Source organism: Lissotriton helveticus, chromosome 3_2, assembly GCF_964261635.1.
Source record: "Lissotriton helveticus chromosome 3_2, aLisHel1.1, whole genome shotgun sequence".
NCBI classification, from domain to species: Eukaryota; Metazoa; Chordata; class Amphibia; order Caudata; family Salamandridae; genus Lissotriton; species Lissotriton helveticus.
Window position 1 is genome coordinate 233058203 of NC_136062.1, and position 20974 is coordinate 233079176.

General features: G+C 43.7%; 1 protein-coding gene across 1 annotated transcript in view; it reads left to right on the forward strand.

Annotated features, from left to right (window-relative positions):
- Positions 1 to 20974, forward strand: part of PTPN9 (protein tyrosine phosphatase non-receptor type 9) — a 393690-nt gene that overhangs the window by 241833 nt on the left and 130883 nt on the right. Inside the window, exon 4 of the mRNA XM_078685089.1 lies at positions 14365 to 14489. Coding sequence (XP_078541215.1) covers positions 14365 to 14489 — 125 coding nt within the window. The remainder of the gene's footprint in view (positions 1 to 14364; positions 14490 to 20974) is intronic.

Sequence of the window (20974 nt, forward strand, 5' to 3'; positions counted from 1 at the left end):
TGAAAACATTTAATTTAAAAAGGAACAAAATGAGGGGTTTCATTTTGCCATAGAAAGTATGATTAGCAGCAGACTTCCCTGGTGAGCAGTAGCTTTACTACAGTGATCTAATGAGCAACTAGAGTGCTAACATTCAGAATTTATGGCAAATGTGTGACACATCTGAATGCCTTCTTGATGGAACCAAAATAAAAAAGCATTGAAAATGCAATAGATCTCGCCCTCGTTTAAGTTAAAGCCATTCTGTTTGTAATGAGGTGGCTTTTTAGCTTTGCTTTTATTAGTGTTTTTAAAAGTTTCATGTATATGTATATGTATGCATGCATTTATATTTATATAGATATGCAGATTATATGTTTATATACGTATGTGTGTATATATGTATATATACACACATACATAAATGCATATGCATATATATATGTGTGTATATGTGTGCGTGTAGAGGTAGAGGTGTAGCGGTAGAGGTGTAGCGGTAGAGGTGTAGCGGTAGAGGTGTAGCGGTAGAGGTGTAGCGGTAGAGGTGTAGCGGTAGAGGTGTAGCGGTAGAGGTGTAGCGGTAGAGGTAGATGTGTAGAGGTAGAGGTGTAGAGGTAGAGGTGTAGAGGTGTAGAGGTAGAGGTGTAGAGGTAGAGGTGTAGAGGTGTAGAGGTGTAGAGGTGGAGACTAGTAGAGAAAAGTAGAGAGAAGAGAGTGAGTAGTAGAGAGCAGTAGAGAGTGAGTAGTAGAGAGTAGTAGAGACAATAGTAGAGAGTGAGTAGTAGAGAGTAGTAGAGAGTGAGTAGTAGAGAGTAGTAGATGGTGAGTAGTAGAGAGTGAGTAGCAGAGAGTAGTAGAGAGTGAGTAGTAGAGAGTGAGTAGTAGAGAGTAGTAGAGAGTGAGTAGTAGAGAGTGAGTAGTAGAGAGTGAGTAGTAGAGAGTAGTAGAGAGTAGTAGAGAGTGAGCAGTAGAGAGTGAGTAGCAGAGAGTAGTAGAGAGTGAGTAGCAGAGAGTAGTAGAGAGTGAGTAGTAGAGAGTGAGTAGCAGAGAGTAGTAGAGAGTGAGTAGTAGAGAGTGAGTAGTAGAGAGTAGTAGATGGTGAGTAGTAGAGAGTGAGTAGCAGAGAGTAGTAGAGAGTGAGTAGTAGAGAGTGAGTAGTAGAGAGTGAGTAGTAGATGGTGAGTAGTAGATGGTGAGTAGTAGAGAGTAGTAGATGGTGAGTAATAGGGAGTGAGTAGTAGAGAATGAGTAGTAGAGAGTGAGTATTAGAGAGTAGTGGAGTAGTAGAGAGTAAGTAGTGGAGAGTAGTGGAGAATATTCCAAAGTTTGGCACAGCACCACTTGCACAATAAGTCCAATCATATCACTTAGAGTCCTTTATTGAAGCTCTGAATCTTGGTGTATATTCAAATGCTTTTATTTTCCTTAAGTTTATGTACCACAGCCAGCTGACGCGTTTCGTTCTGTACAACAGAACTTCTTCAGGGCGTCCTTATTTCCTTCAAGTTATGTCGCTATCTTGTTGTCATATAACTAGATATTTCTTCCAAATGTTAGACGAGACGCAAGTACATTCTTATTCAAAGTGACTAGGTATCAATTTTACCCACACAATTCGGGCAGACTTGAGTAATTTATAGCATCCTCAAAGTCAGCCTTTCAAAAATTCCAAAGTTAAGGACATGATAATCCAAATGTTTCTCAAGAAAAGTCATTTTCAATCGTTCGGAATTTCGGCGTTTGGTCAGATATGACCCAGGGACCCCCAGTATGCAAGGGGAATTAGTCCCCCCTCTGCAAACGCGCCAGTGGCCTGCGTTGCAGAGAGGTGTAAAAAGAGGCATAGCCTCATTACACCTCTGTGCAATGCAGCCCCCGGCGCATACTGGAGGTTCCAGGTGGGCTAGTTGCCCCCCCAGGGACCCCCAGTATGCAAGGGGAATTAGTTTCCCCTCTTCAAACCTGCACGGGGGCTGCGTTGCAGAGAGGTGTAAGAAAGGGTGTGGCCTCATTACACCTCTGCAATGCAGCCCCCTGGCGCATACTGGAGGCTCCTGGTGGGCTAGTTGGCCCCCAGGGACCCCCAGTATGCAAGGGGGTGTAACAAGGGGCGTGGCTTCATTACACCTCTCTGCAATGCAGTCCCCTGGCGCATACTGGAGATTCCTGGTGGGCTTTCAGGTCTTATATAGTTAGGAATTAGCATTAAAAAAACCTTTGAAATTCACTGAAAAAACCATAGGTTTCAGGCCTTATATAGTTAGGAATTAACATTTAAAAAAACCTTTGAAATTCACTGGTAGATAACTTTATACTTGTAATAATGATTTTATAATTCACTAAGTATGACTTACTATCTAAATGAATAAATGAAGTTGTGTTTGTATAAGTGTGTAGCTAAATAAATATGTAAGTATGATCCATTGTTTGCATAAGTGAGTAGGATGACTTCATATGTGAATAGGATGTGTGCTGGTACGTAATGTCGATTTAGGTGTATAAGTATTTTTGATAGTGTTCTATTGTTCATTGACAGCATGTATGAGTGAATCTACAGGTAAGTGATTAGATGTGTGTATACATCTATGAATCACTGAGTGGGTTTTTAGATACTTGTATTGCTGTAACAATGGATTCAAATATGATACTCTGTATTTTACAAAGAGTGCTGAAAGATTTTACTAGTGTATGAAAAGGTGTATGTGATTGTCACGTGGATGATGTCATCAGTGATGTCATCAGTGATGTCATTTGAGATGTCATCAGTGATGTCACTGACCATGTCATGAATGATGTAATATGTGACATCATCAGCAGTGGATTGCGGGTGCGCGAAATATAGTTAGTACAACTAACTATATAGGAGCAATTTCAATGGTTTTGTATGAGTGAAATGTCCAGCTAACTATAACACCCCTAAAACTTATAGTTCACTTTCTTCAGTCTCCGTTGCCAATTACGGAGGTTTTCTTTGCTGCCCAGGAGGGTTCTAACAGCCATTTGCCTGCTCACGGAGGTCCATCCACTGGTGGGAGCACACCCGCAATCGGCAGTCTGCCATCACGCTCCCAGTGGCTGAGGGTCTAACAAAACTACTAGGCGCATCACCGGGGGACTGCGAGGCCCAGCATCCAACTTTCATCACAGCTGGTGCCTCTTCCCCCGGCGGACACGCCCCTACGACCACTGCCGGTATTTACCTTTCGCGACACCCGCTCCGCGGGTGCCGCTCACTGTCTTCAGTCTCCGTTGCCAATTACGGAGGTTTTCTTTGCTGCCCAGGAGGGTTCTAACAGCCATTTGCCTGCTCACGGAGGTCCATCCACTGGTGGGAGCACACCCGCAATCGGCGGTCTGCCATCACGCTCCCAGTGGCTGAGGGTATAACAAAACCACTAGGCGCATCACCGGGGGACTGCGAGGACCAGCATCCAACTTTCATCACAGCTGGTGCCTCTTCCCCCGGCGGACACGCCCCTACGACCACTGCCGGTATTTACCTTTCGCGACATCCGCTCCACGGGTGCCGCTCACTTTCTTCAGTCTCCGTTGCCAATTACGGAGGTTTTCTTTGCTACCCAGGAGGGTTCTACCAGCCATTTGCCTGCTCACGGAGGTCCATCCACTGGTGGGAGCACACCCGCAATCGGCGGTCTGCCATCACGCTCCCAGTGGCTGAGGGTCTAACAAAACCACTAGGCGCATCACCGGGGGACTGCGAGGCCCAGCATCCAACTTTCATCACAGCTGGTGCCTCTTCCCCCGGTGGACACGCCCTCACGCCCGTGAGTACTTAATTGCTATCAATATCCCGCGAACGGGACGCGCGCGGGACCAAGCGCGGGGCGAAGCCCGAGCCAAGGGCGGGCCCGTTTAAGCCCGTTCAAGACCGGGCAAGACTGGACTGGGCCACCCCATTAGATTTACTTAGTTTTTTGCTCTACTTCCTTTTCACCTGCGCAGGGTTGTACTAGATATTCGCAATTTGCATATTAGCACAGCTCACTTTTGCTAATTTACCATGTCTCCCAGAGGCACTAGAAGTTTAGTCAAGAAACAGGCCCAATCTGCTGTGCAAATCATTGGTCCTATTGACCAATTTATATCTAAGACCAATGAGGTAATTGATCAGAGCATCATCCTGTTAGAACGTAGAGTCTCACAGGATCTTGCCGCTGCCAGACGCTCTTCCATGGGCCTGTTAGCAGCAGCAAAAACCCCACCGCGCCCCTTAAATCCTGTTCCACCACTGCTTGAGCAGGCGGACATCCACAACATTCCCTCAACCGTGGATCTGTCCGCGTCTCTAAATCTCTCCGAATCACAGCTATTACACTCTTTGGAGAAATCACCGGCAATCTTTACTACCCAGGCTAGCACGGCCGTCACCCCACCTGTAGATAGGGGTTTATCAGAGGGAGCAATCCCTAAAAACAAGAGAAAAGCAATCAAATCCGGTAACTACACTGGCCCCCTGACTTACCCTAATCCCCTACTCCTACCCTCTTCTTCCACTACTATACAGCCCACAGATTTAACGTTATCGCTACAACAGGGAGTTACTCGTTCATCTGCTCAAGCATCAAACCCTCCCCATACCGACAACACTAATCTAAGTATAAGTAGTTGTGACAGCAGCCCAGATCGAGACTGCGAGTTCTGCAGTAATAATAACTTACTTCTGACAAAAATATGGGACACACTTAGAACCCTTTTAAGCCCCATAGAGCAGTCTCTTCAGCAGATTGAAAAACAATTAGCACAACTAACACAAGCTTCGAAAACTAAAAAAGACACCAATCTAGCCCAAGTCATCATCCCCAAACCTATTTCTAATCCTAACCCTATGACCTCTAAGGTAGGCTCGGCACCGCTGAAACCATCTACTGTGATTTCAACGGCGCCGCAAAAACCGCCACTAACAACAGGGACTAAGGGTTCTATACCATCTAAAGCCCCCACGTCCCTACCTACTCCAGTCCCTACACAAACAAAGCCAACTGAAGTCTTTAACCCCATCCCAAGAACTAGAAAAAGGAGGGGTTATCCGATCCATCTTCCCCCAGAAACCTCCCCTTACGTGGTGATCATGACCGGCGTCCCTGAACTAACTGATAATACGGACGAACCGGCTTGGTCACTGAAAAATAAAGTGATCCATTGGTTATCCACTAACAGACCTCTTCCACCTTTTTTGGACAACAGAGTCACTACAGTTCGAAGGGTTCCCTGGTTGGGCACCGAGCCCAAAAATATCCAGGGCGACTGTGTTATTGTGAACCTAGTAGACCCAAACACGGTTGAGCATATTTGCTCCTGGGGTGATCATTCAACTATTGAAGGGATAGCCACTAACAGATTGTAATATTTCTATCCTCCCGTTCCCCGGTACGACGACAGCTCTGCCTGGAATTGGACTACAGTTGGGAAATGGGGTGGAAGTAGAGAACGGGGCGGTTGGTCAGGCTACGGGTCTAGGAATATAGTTCATGCCCCACCTCTAGGTTGGAGAGGTCCACCACTAACAAATAGGTATGAATGCCTTGACATGGTGGACTGACCACCAACCCCTAGTACATCTATCAAATATGGAACTTTCTCCCAAATTTCTTACACACCATATCTATCTAACCCTCCCACAGGATTATCCCCGTCGGACTTTGTATCCTCACAGACTATTAGTCCTATAATTACACTACCAGCACCATCGGTGGAACTACTTCCCAACGCACTACTTCCTTCGGTTCAAGAACACATAACCGAACATCCAATCATCAATGGAGAACTATCTACGTCACAAATATCATCTATGAACCCATGCCACCATCTGCTCCCTAGGTCAGTTACTCATTCACCGCACTCTCTCCCGGTGCTCTTCAGTCAATCATCTTGCCTCAAGGTCCCCTACCCCTTGTCTCCCCGCCAAGAACACCTATAGCACCGTCACTTATAGCACTGTCTCCAAGTTGGGAGCTCTCAGTTGTTTACTGGAACGTAGCGGGGCTCCGTTCTAAGATGGATCTTCAGCCGTGGCTTGAAGAGATAAACTCCCATCACATAGTATGCCTCCAGGAGACTTGGGCCATCAACCCTATTCATATTCAGGGTTACAAAACATTTCATGTCCCTGCTGCTTCTACTACGCATGGGAGGTCAAAGGGAGGACTAGCTGTTTATCTTTCGACTAGAATATCGCCACTGACTGTAAATGTTTCTCTTACGTCTGCTAGCTTCCAAATTTTAATGATTGTTTTTGAAAAAAGCTCTATATATTATGTTATTAACATGTACAACAACCTTTTACCTACAGACTATGTAAAGATCTTGCTTGAAATCTCCCTATTTATTCAAGATCAGCGGGCAAAGCATTCCCCTCTGACATGTTACATTGTGTGGGGGGGTGATTTTAATGTTCCTTTGTGCAATAAGTACACGAAAGCTATTTGTGGCCTTCAAGACGAACGCGACTCTCCTATGACGCATTTTACCCATTTTAGTACTGGTAACGTCCTGAATGAATGTCTTTTTTCTCTGGAACTTGAGTATGCCAATGAAGTAGTGAACCCTCCCGTTGAGTTTAAGCCGACCTTTCACGGGAGAGGCTGCTCTAGCACCATTGACTACATTTTGTGTTCACAAATTTTGAAAGGTCACCTGAAGTCTTTTATAACAGGCACAGACATCTCCAGTGATCACTTTTCAAACACTATTAATATTGCACTTACCACTGCACCACATGCCCACAACAGGACAAGCTTGTTAAATCAAGAATCTTTGGCCTTAGACAAGCAAAACGGTTTCTCTGTCAAATGGTCTAAGATTAATCCTGATGACACCACTAGGAAGGTTATACAAAAAACTCTCCCTTTCATTAATATCTGTTTGGCGGAGGACTCGCCGCCCCAGCTGATCCTTTCTAGCTTTTCGGAAATACTCAAAGCTATTCGCCACGAATTAACCCGAAACCATAAACCTCGCGACAAGGATTCGCTGGGGTGGTTCGATGCCCCTTGTCGGAAAGCTCTTTCCGCCCTAAAAAGAGCACTGCAAAAAAAAAGACAGATGTAGCAGAAATATCCATGCTCAGAAAAAAGTATAAATTGGCCCAACAGACTCGGAAACGGGAAATAAAGAAAAACCTATGGGCCCAATTACATGAGAGCACAAGGAGTAAGGACGGCTCGCTATTTTGGCGGACAGTCAAGTCACCCTTCCTAGTAGACCCTTCAGTTACCCGCCACCTGGACGTGGCGGTGTCAGCTGAAAAATGGGTGGCCCATTACTCGCAAATATTTGGTGATTCATCCGTCGAAGCCTTAAACACACAACCCTACGAAGAAGATCCCATTTTGGATAACCCTTATCCAATTGACCTCTCCTTCGATCTTAAAGAGGTCTTAGCTGCATTATCTTCCTCAAAAACTGGCAAAGCGCCGGCCCCGACGGAGTTCCACTTGATATTTTATGTGAGTAATCTTGATCTTTGGTCTCCAATAGTTACTCAGGTCATGTCTGCAGTTTTGCAGGCCGGCCAAATAGAATCCTGGTCTTCGTCAGTATTGCTGCCAATTTTTAAAAAGGGTGAAAGGGACAACCCAGCCTGCTACAGGCCCATTTCACTCCTGGACTCATTGGGGAAGGTTGCCGGCCGGCTAATCCTGGAGCGCCTCCAGGATTGGGCTACGAAGAATAACATTCTAACCGACCTACAGTACGGGTTCCAGGAGGGATTGGGCACTGTAGAACAGGCTCTCAACCTGACTCTACTAATGGGCAAGTATGTAGGGGCAAAAGGAGGCAACTTGTATTTAGTTTACATTGACCTCAGTGCCGCATTCGATTGCGTGATTCACTCAAAATTGTGGGAAACCCTGAGGGACATGGGGGTTGATGCCCCTCTTTTAAAATTCCTTAGAGAGCTTTATACCGATGCCAACGCGTGTGAGAGGTACGGCATAAATGGCGAATTATCCCAGTCATTCAGCGTAACCAAAGGTGTTAGACAGGGATGCGTCCTTGCCCCGTTTTTATTCAATATTTACACGAATGGGTTGGAACGGGCGATGCTGGAAGGTAGCCAGGACCTTCCTTGTATAAAAACCCGGCCTATTCCTGCCCTACTGTACGCCGACGATTCTGTTATCTTGGCGAGAACACTAAAACAGCTCCAATTACAACTGGACAAGTACTGCCTGTTTAAGCTCTCGTTAGGGTTAAAAGTTAACAAGACCAAGACCTTTGTGATGCATACCGGCCCGAAAGTGAAGAAACCGAAAACCCTTTTTGTTGAAAAGGTTAGGCTGGACCGTGTCAGAGAATATCCCTACCTGGGTATTCTCATTGATGACCAAGTAACCTGGAAATCTGCCGTGGTGAGCAAAAAGTTATTATTTCAACGAACAACTTCGGCGCTGGTTTCTTTCTCTATGAAACTGGGCAAACCAGCCCCCGCCGAGTTGCTTAAAATCTACAACGCCAAATGCCATAGCGTTGCAACTTACGGCGCAGGAGTTTGGGGCTACGTTTCCACCGATGAGCTCCAAAAAACTCAAAATAGGTTCTTAAAATACATTCTTGCCCTCCCTCAAAGCGCCCCAATTTACGGTTGCCATATCGAGTTAGGCATTGATTATTTATCGGATACCACCAGCTATCAGCCGATTCTCTTATGGCACTCGCTTATTGATTACCGATTGCTTATCCTTGGCCCACCGGAAAAAGATTCCATGGTTATTATATGTTTTCAACTTTTTGAAAGACTTAAATTGTTTAGCATTCTTCACAGACCCTCCATCACTTACAGATATCTCCAGGAAGGCTTTGAAAAACCTGTGTGTAGCCCATCTTAGAGATTTGCGTTTATGCACAGAGGTAGGCAAATGAACAAATACCCACTTACTGATGGTACAAACCTCTCCTGGTATTCAGTTGTATTTATCTTTCTTTTTGTCTAATTAGGAAAAGTTTATTTTAACTAGGTTTCGTTTTGATTCCTTCTTCCGACTTGTTTCTTTTCCCGGGGTTTCAAACTGGTCTCACGAACTTATTAAATGTCCCTGTGACGGAATGGCATACCAGTTAACTTTGCATGTAACACTGTTTTGCAATTACTATGTGATCCCCCGTAAACGCTGGATTATCCCTCTCCTCCGACAAATGGGCTTGAGAAGATGTAGACCTGCGCTCCTGGCGTTACAGTCACTAGAAACCCAATTTGCTGCTAAAAGCATAGCTTGTTTTCTAAAAGCGTGTTTGAAAATTCGCTCACAAATAGTATAGTTCCTCACCAGTGATATTCCTCGATTTTTGCTAGCAGGCATCAATTGTCTTTTTAACCTGAAATGTTATCAACTTATTTGAATGAAATTTGTATGTGATAACCTTTTTGAAGTTTGATGCGCTTTTTAATATGTACTTTTTATGATTGTAAAAATTTCAATCGAAATAAAGATTTTTTGAATTGAATTGAGTGAATTTTAAAGGTTTTTTTAAATGCTAATTCCTAACTATATAAAGCCTGAAACCTATGGTTTTTTCAGTGTGTGTATATATATATATATATATATACATACATACATACATATAAGATTCATATAAACATACATATAAGCCGAAAGGCGTCTGTATGGTGCAATTTAATAAAGACAAGTGGAACTAACCAATGCTGAAGTCTGGTGGTGTGACAAAGTATGCTTTTATGGTGAGCCCGAGCTGTGTCGGAGCCCGTCGTATTGGCAAATGAAATGGGCTATGTTGAGGATATATATGTGTGTGTGTGTGTATATGTGAAGGGAAGTATACTAAACCAATACTTACCTTCACAATGATTAATTTTTCTGGATATTTTAGCCACACAGTGTTTTGACCTCTCGGTCCTGTATGAAAACCCCAACTGCAAGGATCCATTCTACCTAATATCAAGGACCTAACTGGTTGGTCATACCCATCTTAGTTTCTCATGTGTACTGCCTCACTTGTGACTGCTAAAAAGAGCCATCATTCTAATCTCTGTCCACAGCAATCAATAGAGCAGCGCTTAGCTCATCCAAGTGTCTTTCGGAATCTCTGATAGTTATGCGTAAGACTCTGGTGCACTGTATAAAACTGAGTACCAGGGATATCCTGCCAGAGCCCGTGTTTTTTTTCCTTTACCTATGCTTCACTTATACCTTCCCATCTGGCTGCAGACACCATTTAAATATCTGCATCCTTATAGCATGGATGTCACCCACGAGGAGCAAAATCTGTTAGAGTGCTGCACCTGTGCATCGCTGGTGACAGGCATCCAGGCATAAACATTCTGTCCATGCGCATTCCTGATTGCACCCCACATCATGCACCCCTCGTCATTTTTTTTTTAACAAAATTTTTTGGGGTTTTGTTACACAGAACATATAGAGTCAGTGACGGTTTTTATGCTGCTCCAACATCCAATAAAGTCCCAGAGTCGCGTTCTCAGGCAGTGAAGCAGGATGACAGTCAGATCATGTGTGTGGGCTCTCCTATAAATACATCCTAGCGTGCCTTTGCCCAATAAACTAACGAGAAATCCCATATTCCCTGCCCCCTCCCTGAACCCTCATCATCGGTGGATACTGTTAGCAGTCATCATAGTAGCGTGTGTATACAGTGGCCATTGGGAAGTGCTCAATGCGATGTACCTGAAATGTCTCGGAGGAGTGCGCTGGGCAGAGTGCTAGGCCGTCGCCTCATCATGTGTATCATAATCGCGCAATGCTTGTACTAATGCATCCCAAGCCTGAGCTGTTTCCAAAGCTTTGTCATTACGTTGTCTCCGTGCAGTGTGAAATCTTAACATACTTTCGCCCTGAGCCCACTTAATAAACTCATTTCTCCATCTAATGCCATTGGGTCCCATCGCAGCTTTTCAGTGTCTCGTAACTTTTTGCTTTGCTAATATGAGCCCCATGTCTATAAACTTACTAGTGACCTTGTTCTTGGGGGTATGAGGGAACCAGTGTAGGACACTCACTGCCATGTCAAATTCTAAGCCCCTGCTTGTGACCGTGTTCAAAGTGGTTCCCACCTCCTTCCAATACATCTCCAAGATCGGGCATGTCCATAGCATGTGGCCCAATTGTACGCCTAATGCCGCACACCTAGGGCACACTGCAGTGTCTGCGTCAAAGTACTTTTTGATCTTTACTGGTGTCAGGTTTGCGCGGTGGAGGATGTAGAAGTGCACTAGCTGGAATCGTGCATTGCGTGTACTCTTCCAGGACCTGCGCACTATCTGTGCCCACACTGTCTCAGGGATGTCCCTACCTATATCGGCTTCCCACTTTTCTTTCAGTGACTCTAAGGGGGCGAGTCCTTCATTAATCAATCTGGAGTAGAGGCATGTGACTGCCTTGAAGGTTCCCGCGGCCATCATTGCATATTGGCAAGCCATTGTTGTTCTCGGCTCCGTCAGACCCTCTCTCCAATGCTTCTGTATTGCCTGCGTAAGTGCCGCATGCAGTAGGAAGCCCCCTCTAGGTAGGTCGAATCGTTCCAGCAGTGTTGGATATGGCAGTAGGACTCCCTCCTCATATAAGTCCCCTACCACCTGGATACCCGCCTCCTCCCAATCCTGTAGTTGCGACCAATCCCCGCCATGTGGTAGTGCCGTCAGCATCCCCAAAGGAATTTGGGGGGCATACGGATGTATCCCACCCGCTCTGCGCTGTGAGCGATTCCAGCAGAGTCTGATCGTTCTCTCTTCTTGTGTTAGGTCTCTAAGAACTAATTTCTGTTGCAATGCTATAAAGGAGAGAACATGGCGAGGAATACCGCGGCCCCTGGTATGTTCTGGACCTCTGAATTCTCGAGCCACCTCTTGTGTATAGACCTGTAGTTGAGCTGCCAAGTAATACAATTCGAAATCGGGGACCGCTAGCCCCCCTTCCGTCTTAGGTCGCAGCAGGGTCGTTAATGCCACTCTCCGACGACCTTATCCCCAGAGGAAGGATACAATCATGGATCTCAAAAGTCGGAAGGCCGCAGCAGGTACCCATACTGGCAGCGTCCTGAAGTAATAAAGGAGCCGTGGAAGAGCCACCATCTTCAGCAGTGCTATGCGGCCTGCCATGGACAATGGGAGGGTGGCCCAGAAGGACATGCTGCTCTTCAGGGCTCGTATTCCGCAGCCTATATTGCCTTCCAATAAATCGGTTGGCGTGTGATAAATGTACACGCCCAAATATTTCAGGCAACTGGGCTCCCAGCGTACTGACGTGGTTGTATATGGTTGGGTTTCCCCTTGGCGCACAGGGAATAGGCACGTCTTGGTCCAATTCACTTTCAGGCCTGATAGTTCACCAAATCTCGTAAGCACGTTTTCAGCTCCCACCAGCGCCTCGTCAGCATCTTCGAGAAAGAGCAGGAGATCATCCGCGTATAATGATATGTAGTGGCGCCCAATCCTACTGCGTAAACCCCTATAGTGCTCCCCTGTTCGTAGCGACATTGCTAGAGGTTCTACTGCCAGGGCGAACAGCAGAGGCGACAGCACCCCTGCCTCGTGCCTCTCTCAATTGGGATCATGCACCCCTCATCATGTGCACTTGTGCCTTATTGATGTTCCCCTACAGGGAGTATGCTGTCACACCTTTTGTACTCGCTGTGACCCTCACATCATGTGCATCTGTACATCAGTGGCACAGGCCCTATCTGTGTCTAGACATCAGTGTGTCTTGCCCCTGTGGCCTATCCTCTGTCATCGATCTAAGGACCTTCAACCCTTCCATGTGTGTTGATTACTGATATCTACTCCCATGGAAGGGACACTTGAACCTTTGGTATATTTTCATTACTGATCTCACCTTGTGTGATGGGTACTCTCGCACCTTCTCTACCTGTACCTAAATCCATTTAGGTCTGGCGCAGGGACCCTCTCACCTTCCTTCCTGTACATCACTCATAATACCTTCTGTGGTAGGGTCACTTACACTTTCTGTACCTGACCATTATGGTTTTACGTAGGGCAAAGACCCTGACATGTATGTCCCTATACATCACTTGTATTAAGTCCTGGGCAGAGTATCTCACACCTTCTGTAGTTGTGCATCACTAGCATTATCTTCTAGGGCACCGTCTTTCCAAGGAAGCAGAGACTGGGTAGGTCGTCCTGCAGATTCTGCACTATAATTCTCACGCTAAATTAGCGTTAGCTCTGCTCTCACTTGAGGAAGCATTACTGCTACCTAAATTGGTTCTGTTTTTAGAAAACATGACATGAAGGTATCTACCTATACTAATCTTGGTAACTTAAATTGGTAATCTTTTGGAATTACATAACCCCAAATTCCAACCACTTTGTAGATTAGGGAACGTTGGCCCTGATGAATTGCATCAAGATCATTAGCGATTTATAACAGCAAGTAACATGTTGACTCACTGAGTTATCATAGATCACTGTCTCTTTTGATAGCCCCCACGATTTTAATTTGACAAGTGGACTCGCCCATTTAAAATCTTTTTGAGGACTACTTAGTCTATTTTAATACACACTTTTCACGCACACATATTATCTACATCAGTCTACACCAGCAGCCCCACGCCCAAAATTCACATGCAGCATTGGAAGGAAAGATCTCTAGCAAAGAGTAGTCTTGCGTGTGCATGTTGGGCATTACAGAGCCGGCCGGACGAGAAACATGCCATTTGAATCCTGACACCCATCTGTGTGTGTGAGGGTTCTTGCTCCTGAGGAATCAGACTCCCCAGTTTATGACCGACCTAATATTCTCTTTCTTTCCACTAAATGAACTGTACATGTTTACCTGTGCATCACTGATGGTACACCCAGAACATACAATGGGGATCTGTTGCTAAAGCTATCACTCCAGGAGAGGTACTACATACAATAAATGTGTATTAAAGATGTTTATTCAAATACAGGGACAGTTAGACCTCTGCCAGTTCACAGTAAGACCTGATCCTACAAGAGAGTACATGTTGGAATCTGATCATTAGTGGTAATGGAATTTATCTATGGGAAGGGACTCTTTGTATCCAAGCTTGCATGGCATTGCAACCAGGGTTCAGACACTAGCTTTGCCTGTGCATAACTGATTACACCATAGAATCGTGACACCTTCTGTACTTTATTCACACTTTTTGAGCCCTGGCAATAGCATTATATGCATTTGTGATACTGTTTTTGTCTCCTCACCTCTTTGGCATTTAAATAAGTGATCGGTATTTGTATTTTTAATAGCTGTAACATGGGATTTCCATAAATCCCAAAGTGGCTTGATTTGGAGTTTAAAGCCCACATAAACAGCTTGCTAATCACCACATTACTAATCTTGGAACAACCAGATTGCATTGGAACTGTATGTCTTTTCATGAGACTTCTCTCTTCTCTTTTCTTTCCTGTAGAGTGTCCGTGACCCCTCGGGAGCCTCCATTGCTCTCTTCACGGCCAAGCTGCACCACCCCAACAAGAGCATCCAGCAGGTGGTTTTACAGGCGCTCTTCTACCTTCTGGATCGTGCTGTGGAGAGGTGAGTCTGAAACTCCTAACTGCGCCTAGTTCTCCTTGCTTAAGTAAGATGGGTGGGTGTCTCTTATGACCAATATATCTGAATACAGGAGGGCAACCTAATATGGTCATTTTTATTACCATCTGAGCATGAGGTTACAGATTGATGTTGGACACTGCTGTTAGTGCAAGGATTTTCTCTCCTCGAATGTATATTTGTCTCTTTGATCATTCTTTATTCCCATAGCTACTAGTGTTTTCACATATGCAAGGGGTCTGAAGCTGGAGTCCTTTTAATAAACTAATGCATATGGAAACCGGCCTTTACAGGGCTATTTCTCCGCAAGCTAAACAACGCTTACCTCAACTACGCATGTGCATTAACCATGCATGTGTGTGGTTCAGGCAGTCGGCGTTCTAGCTGTCTGAGCGAATGGGTGGTGAAAGGAACCAGAAGGCATGCAGCAGGAAGGACCGGCACGTGGCTTGGGGAGTTAGGCTGGGGCCAGGGGGAGGTGGGTGTAGGTTTATGGGGTGGGGCTGGTTTTAGGGCTCAGGACGGGGGGGGGGGCTCCGGTCGGGGTAGTTTTAACGGCAGGGAGCACAGTCTTAGGTCTCAGGGCGCGGGGGCAATTTTCAGGGCTGGAGGGGGGGCGCGAGTTTTAGGGCTCAGGGTAGGGGGTCGCGTAGTTAATAGAGCAGGGGCGGGTAGATTACTATACAGGAGGGACAAATGTTCGGGCTCAGGGCGGGGGGTGGGGACTGGGGTTTTAATCATTACCACACATATACCTTTACCAATCATGCCTTTACAATGTAATTTGTGGTAAAGGCATGCATGGTAAAGACGCGGTCGTTGTATAGACCGCGTTGTTAAGACATGTGTAGTTGAGGCATGTGTGGTTGTGTCATACAACCAATGCATATTAGTTTAAGATACTTGCCTCTTTATTGGCTGGATGCTACTGCTTGATAATTGAAAACTAAACAATTAGAATCCATCAGCTGTAGGAATAATCCCTATTTGCCATCCCTCCTAGCAATTCACACTTTGCACCCACAGATTTCTGTTTAGGGTGTTCATCTTAGACGAAGGCACAATGGTCCAGTTAAACTGCCTTGAGCTGTGTTTGTATGCTCCTGTTGCTCCCGCAACCACTACACAAAGCAAAGTAATAATTACAGCAAAAAAGGCCTTTTCAGCAGTGCAAATAGCAAACTCCAGCACACTGCTTCACTATTCTTTTATCAGAGAGACGGTGGGAGGATTTTGGGACAGGTTAGAAGCTGTACGATTACCCTTCAGACTCAAAAGCTGCTAGCAGGCATTGGATTGTTAGGATTCTTCAACCATAAGTCCTGCCTTGTCCATCCTGCACTCTTCTCCCTACTCACACTCTTTCACCTGTGCATGTCTGACTGTCTATGTGGTAGTCCTCTTTCTGACTCCCGGGGCACTGCTTTCATACAGAAGTGGGAAAGAGACCGAAATACACCTTCACGCTTTGCAATCATAGTGAAATATGTTCAAGGAAGACAATATCAAAAATGTACCAGGGTACCCTAGTCCACGCAGACCTTCTATGAATTGTACATGATATGAAGTGGCACGTAGCTTTGGGTGGCTTTAGTCAATAGCTTGTGGTGGCAGCCCAATGTACCCACTGCAGCACAGCTATATCTGGCGTTGAGTTAATTGTAAGAAGATTCCGTTAATGAAATAAAATTCCTTGATTGGGAGCCCTTACTTTGTATCGCCAAAATTCATGAATACTTTTAGCAGGGTCAATAGTAAGTTTTACTTGCTTCAAAATCGTTTGTGAAAGGTGATGATTAGGAACTGACAGCTAGAATGCAGTTATTTAAAAGAATTCAGAGAAAAGTAGTGATGCAGGAGAGACCAGGGAAGAATATATGCATGCTTCACAGGCACGAATGAAACAATTTAGATTGGAATGAAAAGGATTGTAAGGAGGACAATACAAATAGAGGAGTAGTATTCCAAATGTGAGGGGAAGAATCCAAGCTTACGTGGTTGATAAGGTGATAAATGAATGTGTTTTACACATACAAAAGATCTCCAATTAAATAAGGTGGGTGACTGAAGAAATATCTAAGAAGTAAGTGAGTAAAAGGGCAGAAAAGGAAAAGGAGCAGTAGATGGAGAGCGTGCAAAGGGACAGATTTGCTATGAATTGGCTGCTGTGAAAAGACCGATCTCAGAGGGGCTGTTACATTGAAGATTAGAAGGCCAAGCATAGAGTCTTGAATGAAACTAAAAAGATGATGTTGGGTAAGAGGACCCACACCAGCATATGGAAATAGTGCCCTTTGAAAGATTAGGACAAGTGGAAGTAAGTGTAGATATATAAAAAATGATTACTTATTAATTTGTAACAAAGTAGCCAAAATCAATACGAAGAGAGAACATAAAAAATTACATCATACTGAATTGGCAGACACTACTGCATAGGGTATTTGCTCTTCATAAAAACCACTGAACACATTTTTCAAACTAGTCCCTGACACTAGTATAATGGTAAGGTGGATTAGAGAGTTAAAAGAACACCTGACATGTAGTATTACCTGCAGATCACAAGTACGAATTCTAGCAAAGCCAACGCAACCTTCCTTCTTTTCAGTGTTGGTTAATTGTGTACAGTAACCTCCGACTTGAATCAGTAAATACAAATTAGGGCAGAGCATTTTTCTTCTTTTTTGAGGCACAGGTGGTGTTATGCAACACGGAGTGCGGGAGTGGGTTACAGTGAAACAGAGGATGTGGGTGGGTAAGGAAGCAATACAGGGATTGAAGTAACATAGAGGAGGTAGCAGCTGGGTGAAACAAAGCGGAGGGCAATGGGAAGCAACACAGGAGATGAAGAGGAACAAGCACTGGTGCTGAATCACATTAGGGCAAGTGCAACACAGAGGCGGACAAGGAAGAAGCACACGGATAAGAGATAGCAACTCAGAGTATGGTGGAAGGGAGAAGACTAGTAAGTGAGGGAGACTTCTGGAAAATGCATGCATTCTTGTGGAGTGCCTAGCCAAAAAGTAAAAAAGTTATGGTTCAAAAGTGAGCAGTTGAAAGACGCAAGTAATGCGTCCATGCTCCATCGCAGGGACAACTGCAAGAAGAGGAAATAAAGTCCACGCAAGCTGTCCAATAAATAGCAAACAATTGAGAGTGACAATTAAGCAATGGTGGTCGGTCTCTAAGCCCACTGTAAACTGACAATATGTCTGTTTCTAGTAGGCAAAACTTAAAACAAGCATTTGCAATGCAATTGTTCTCACCTTTGGGACCTTATATGTATTTAGCTATGCAGCACATTAGCCTGGGTGCTGAAACATCTACTGTTCTTTAACCAGGAGGGAAAGTAAGCACCAAACTGCGTGACACACCAGGTATGGAAACACATGGAGTGAAATATTGCCTTTCAGCTGGAAATGGTATAGTCCAAAGCTTTGTTTTTAATATAAAATCAGGGCCTTTGTTGGTCATATCACTGAAAATGCAAGATTTGAAAAAAATATTATTGTCTATGGGTGCTCCTGGAAGACCATTTCTATGGACTAGAATCTAGAGAATGCTAAAGTGATTCTGGTATTTTACTAACCTCTGCTGGTCATTTTCTATCAAGAAAGTTAAATAGAGGCAGTTGAACAGAAAATAAGTCCCTAAGCAGAAGCAGACAAGTCCTAGGGCTGATCGCCAGAGCCCACAAAGTACATACACATATAAGAGTAAAGTATATACAAGAGGTCTTGAATTCTCGAAGTAAAAACAGTTATTACTGAGGACAAAGTAGGGGTTTTCTAAATTAGATACATTTTTTTTCTTCAGATTTGTGTTTCTGGTAATTGACATACAAATGACTCGTTTCTTAGATTGCACTGACTTCTGGTTTAAGCAATTTTTGATTGGCTTCAAGTGCAGGTTTCTTTTGGAACCTAAATCCGTTGGGAAACTTTTTGGAACCTCACGTGGAGTTGATTGGGACCAAGAAAAGCACAGTGGTGCACAAATAGACTGTTCAGGTAGCTAGTTCTCTGCATTAAAACCTTCTATGTTCTGGATAAGAAAGAACCCTCATTTTACCAGGACCAAACCCTCTATTTTTTTTTTTTTTTTTTTGTTTAGGAAATTTTTATTAGTTTAAAGAAAGTACAATACAAAGATAATATAATAGTACAGTAGAACCAAGTGATACACATGTGATGCATACGAAAAAGCAATAAAATAACGGTTCAATCATAAAAGAAGAAGTGAGAAGATAGAGAGGTAGAAGAGATAGAAAGAGAGGAAGGGAAGAGAGGGGAAAGAGAGAAAAGGAAAGAAGAAGGGGTAAGAGAAGAAGGGAAGAGGAAAAACAGAAGATAGATAGGTCCAGAAATCAGGAAGAAGGGGGTGATGAGAGATAATTAGAGAAGGGGAGCCAAAGAAGATCAGATTTAACTTTAGAGGAGACCGAAGAGGAGGAAGCAATAGAAATCCTATGCTCATCACAAACAAAATTCCACCAAGTAAGAACAGACAATTTGGAATTATCCTTCCAACAAGATAGAATTACTTTAAACGCAAGAGCAATAAAAAGATCCAGTAATCTAACACTCGAAGGAGCAATATCAATATCTACTGAAACAGAACCTAAAAACACATTCAAGAATGATAAGGGAATAGAACAATGAAATATACGCATGCAAATAACCCAAACAGAGTTCCAAAAAGCTAAAACAGATGGACATTCATATAATTGATGTTTAAGTGTACCAGTGAGTGAAGAACATGACCAACATAGAGTATTAGAAGAAGGAGAGAACTTGGCAATACTAAGAGGGGTGAGAATGGATCTATGATAAATAAAATATAATGATTGAGTAATGCGGGCTGCAATAGAAGTCTTAAACAACTTGTTCCATATACAATTCCATTCATTAACAGATAGAGATACTGACAAATCAGATTCCCAAGCAAGCTCAGTTGCTGATTTAGGTAGTTCCAAAACATGTGAAGACAGCAAGTGATAGACAAGAGCAGCTTTGGGTTGACGTAGGGAAAATAAAGGATAAAGGGGGGAAGAAGGAGAGAATGAGGGTAGAGTATCGGAGGAAGGAAAGGTTGATAAGTATGAAGTAATAGCATTAGTAATAATCCTATATTCCTTGAGAAAAGACAAGGGTAGATTATACAAAACTTGCAGTTCAGAAAAAGAAATAATGGCATTATTGGCGAAGAACTGGTGTACAAAGATAATGTCCTTTTCTTTCCAATATTTGTAATAGAAAGATCTGCCCTTATATTTGAGAAATTTGTTATACCAGACACAAGATAACAAGAAACATTGGAGTGGAAACAAATCTTTAGCAAATAAATCATGCAGTAGGGTGTGAGAGTATTTTTAAAACTGTATGTTTAGATAAAAACGAGCAATTAGACATAAAAACAGTATGTTGAAATGAAAAACCTTGTAACAATGATCGTTCGAAGATTATCCATTTAGGAATAGGGGAGTCTTGAAAGTCAAATGCTAAAGAAAAGGATTGTTGAATGAGGAATGCAGAGTGATAAAGTTTAAAATGAGGAAATCGAACCCCGCCTTCCAATTTAGGGCGTATGAGTTTATGTAAGGCAATACGAGGAGGCTTGTTGTTCCACAGGAATTTGGAGCAGATGGAATTTAAACGAGTAAAGTACAAATTTGGAATTTTCATGGGGAGCATTGATACAGTATATAATATGTGAGGCGTAATCATCATTTTGATGGTATCAAGTCTACCCCACCATGATAAAAATAGAGGGGACCAACTTTGAAGGAGGGATTGAATTTTCTGATTAAGGGACGCAAATGTGGCTTTAAGAGTATCAATAAGGGATGATGAGAACCAAATGCCCAGGTATTTGATTTTGGAGGGACACCATGCAAAGTCAGTGGAGGAAAACATGAAATGGTAACAAGTAGAATTTAAAGGTAGAACTTCAGTTTTAGATAAATTGAGTTTATACCCGGAGACTGAGGAGTAAAGGCTGACTTCGTCCATAAAGGGAGGGAGAGAAGTAACAGGATTAGACATATAGACTAAAATATCATCCGCATACGCAGACAATTTAGTTTCAACAGAGGAAAGTTTAAAACCAGTGATTTGGGGATTAGAACGAATTCGTTCAAGAAAGGGTTCAAGGCAAAGTATGAATAGTAACGGGGACAAGGGACACCCTTGTCTCGTTCCTCTACCTAAGGGAAAAAATCTAGAAAATTGGTTATTGACAAAAATACTGGCACGGGGAGCTGAATATAGGAGTTTGACTAAGGAAATAAAAGAGGGGCCAAAACCAAACCATTGCAAGGTACGAAACATAAATTGCCAGTTAATACGGTCAAAAGCCTTTTCCGCATCTAAGGATAAGGCAGCTATAGGGGCTTTAAAATGTTTACTATGAGAAATGACATTAGCGAACATACGGGCATTATCAGCAGCAAGTCTGCTTTTAACAAATCCAAC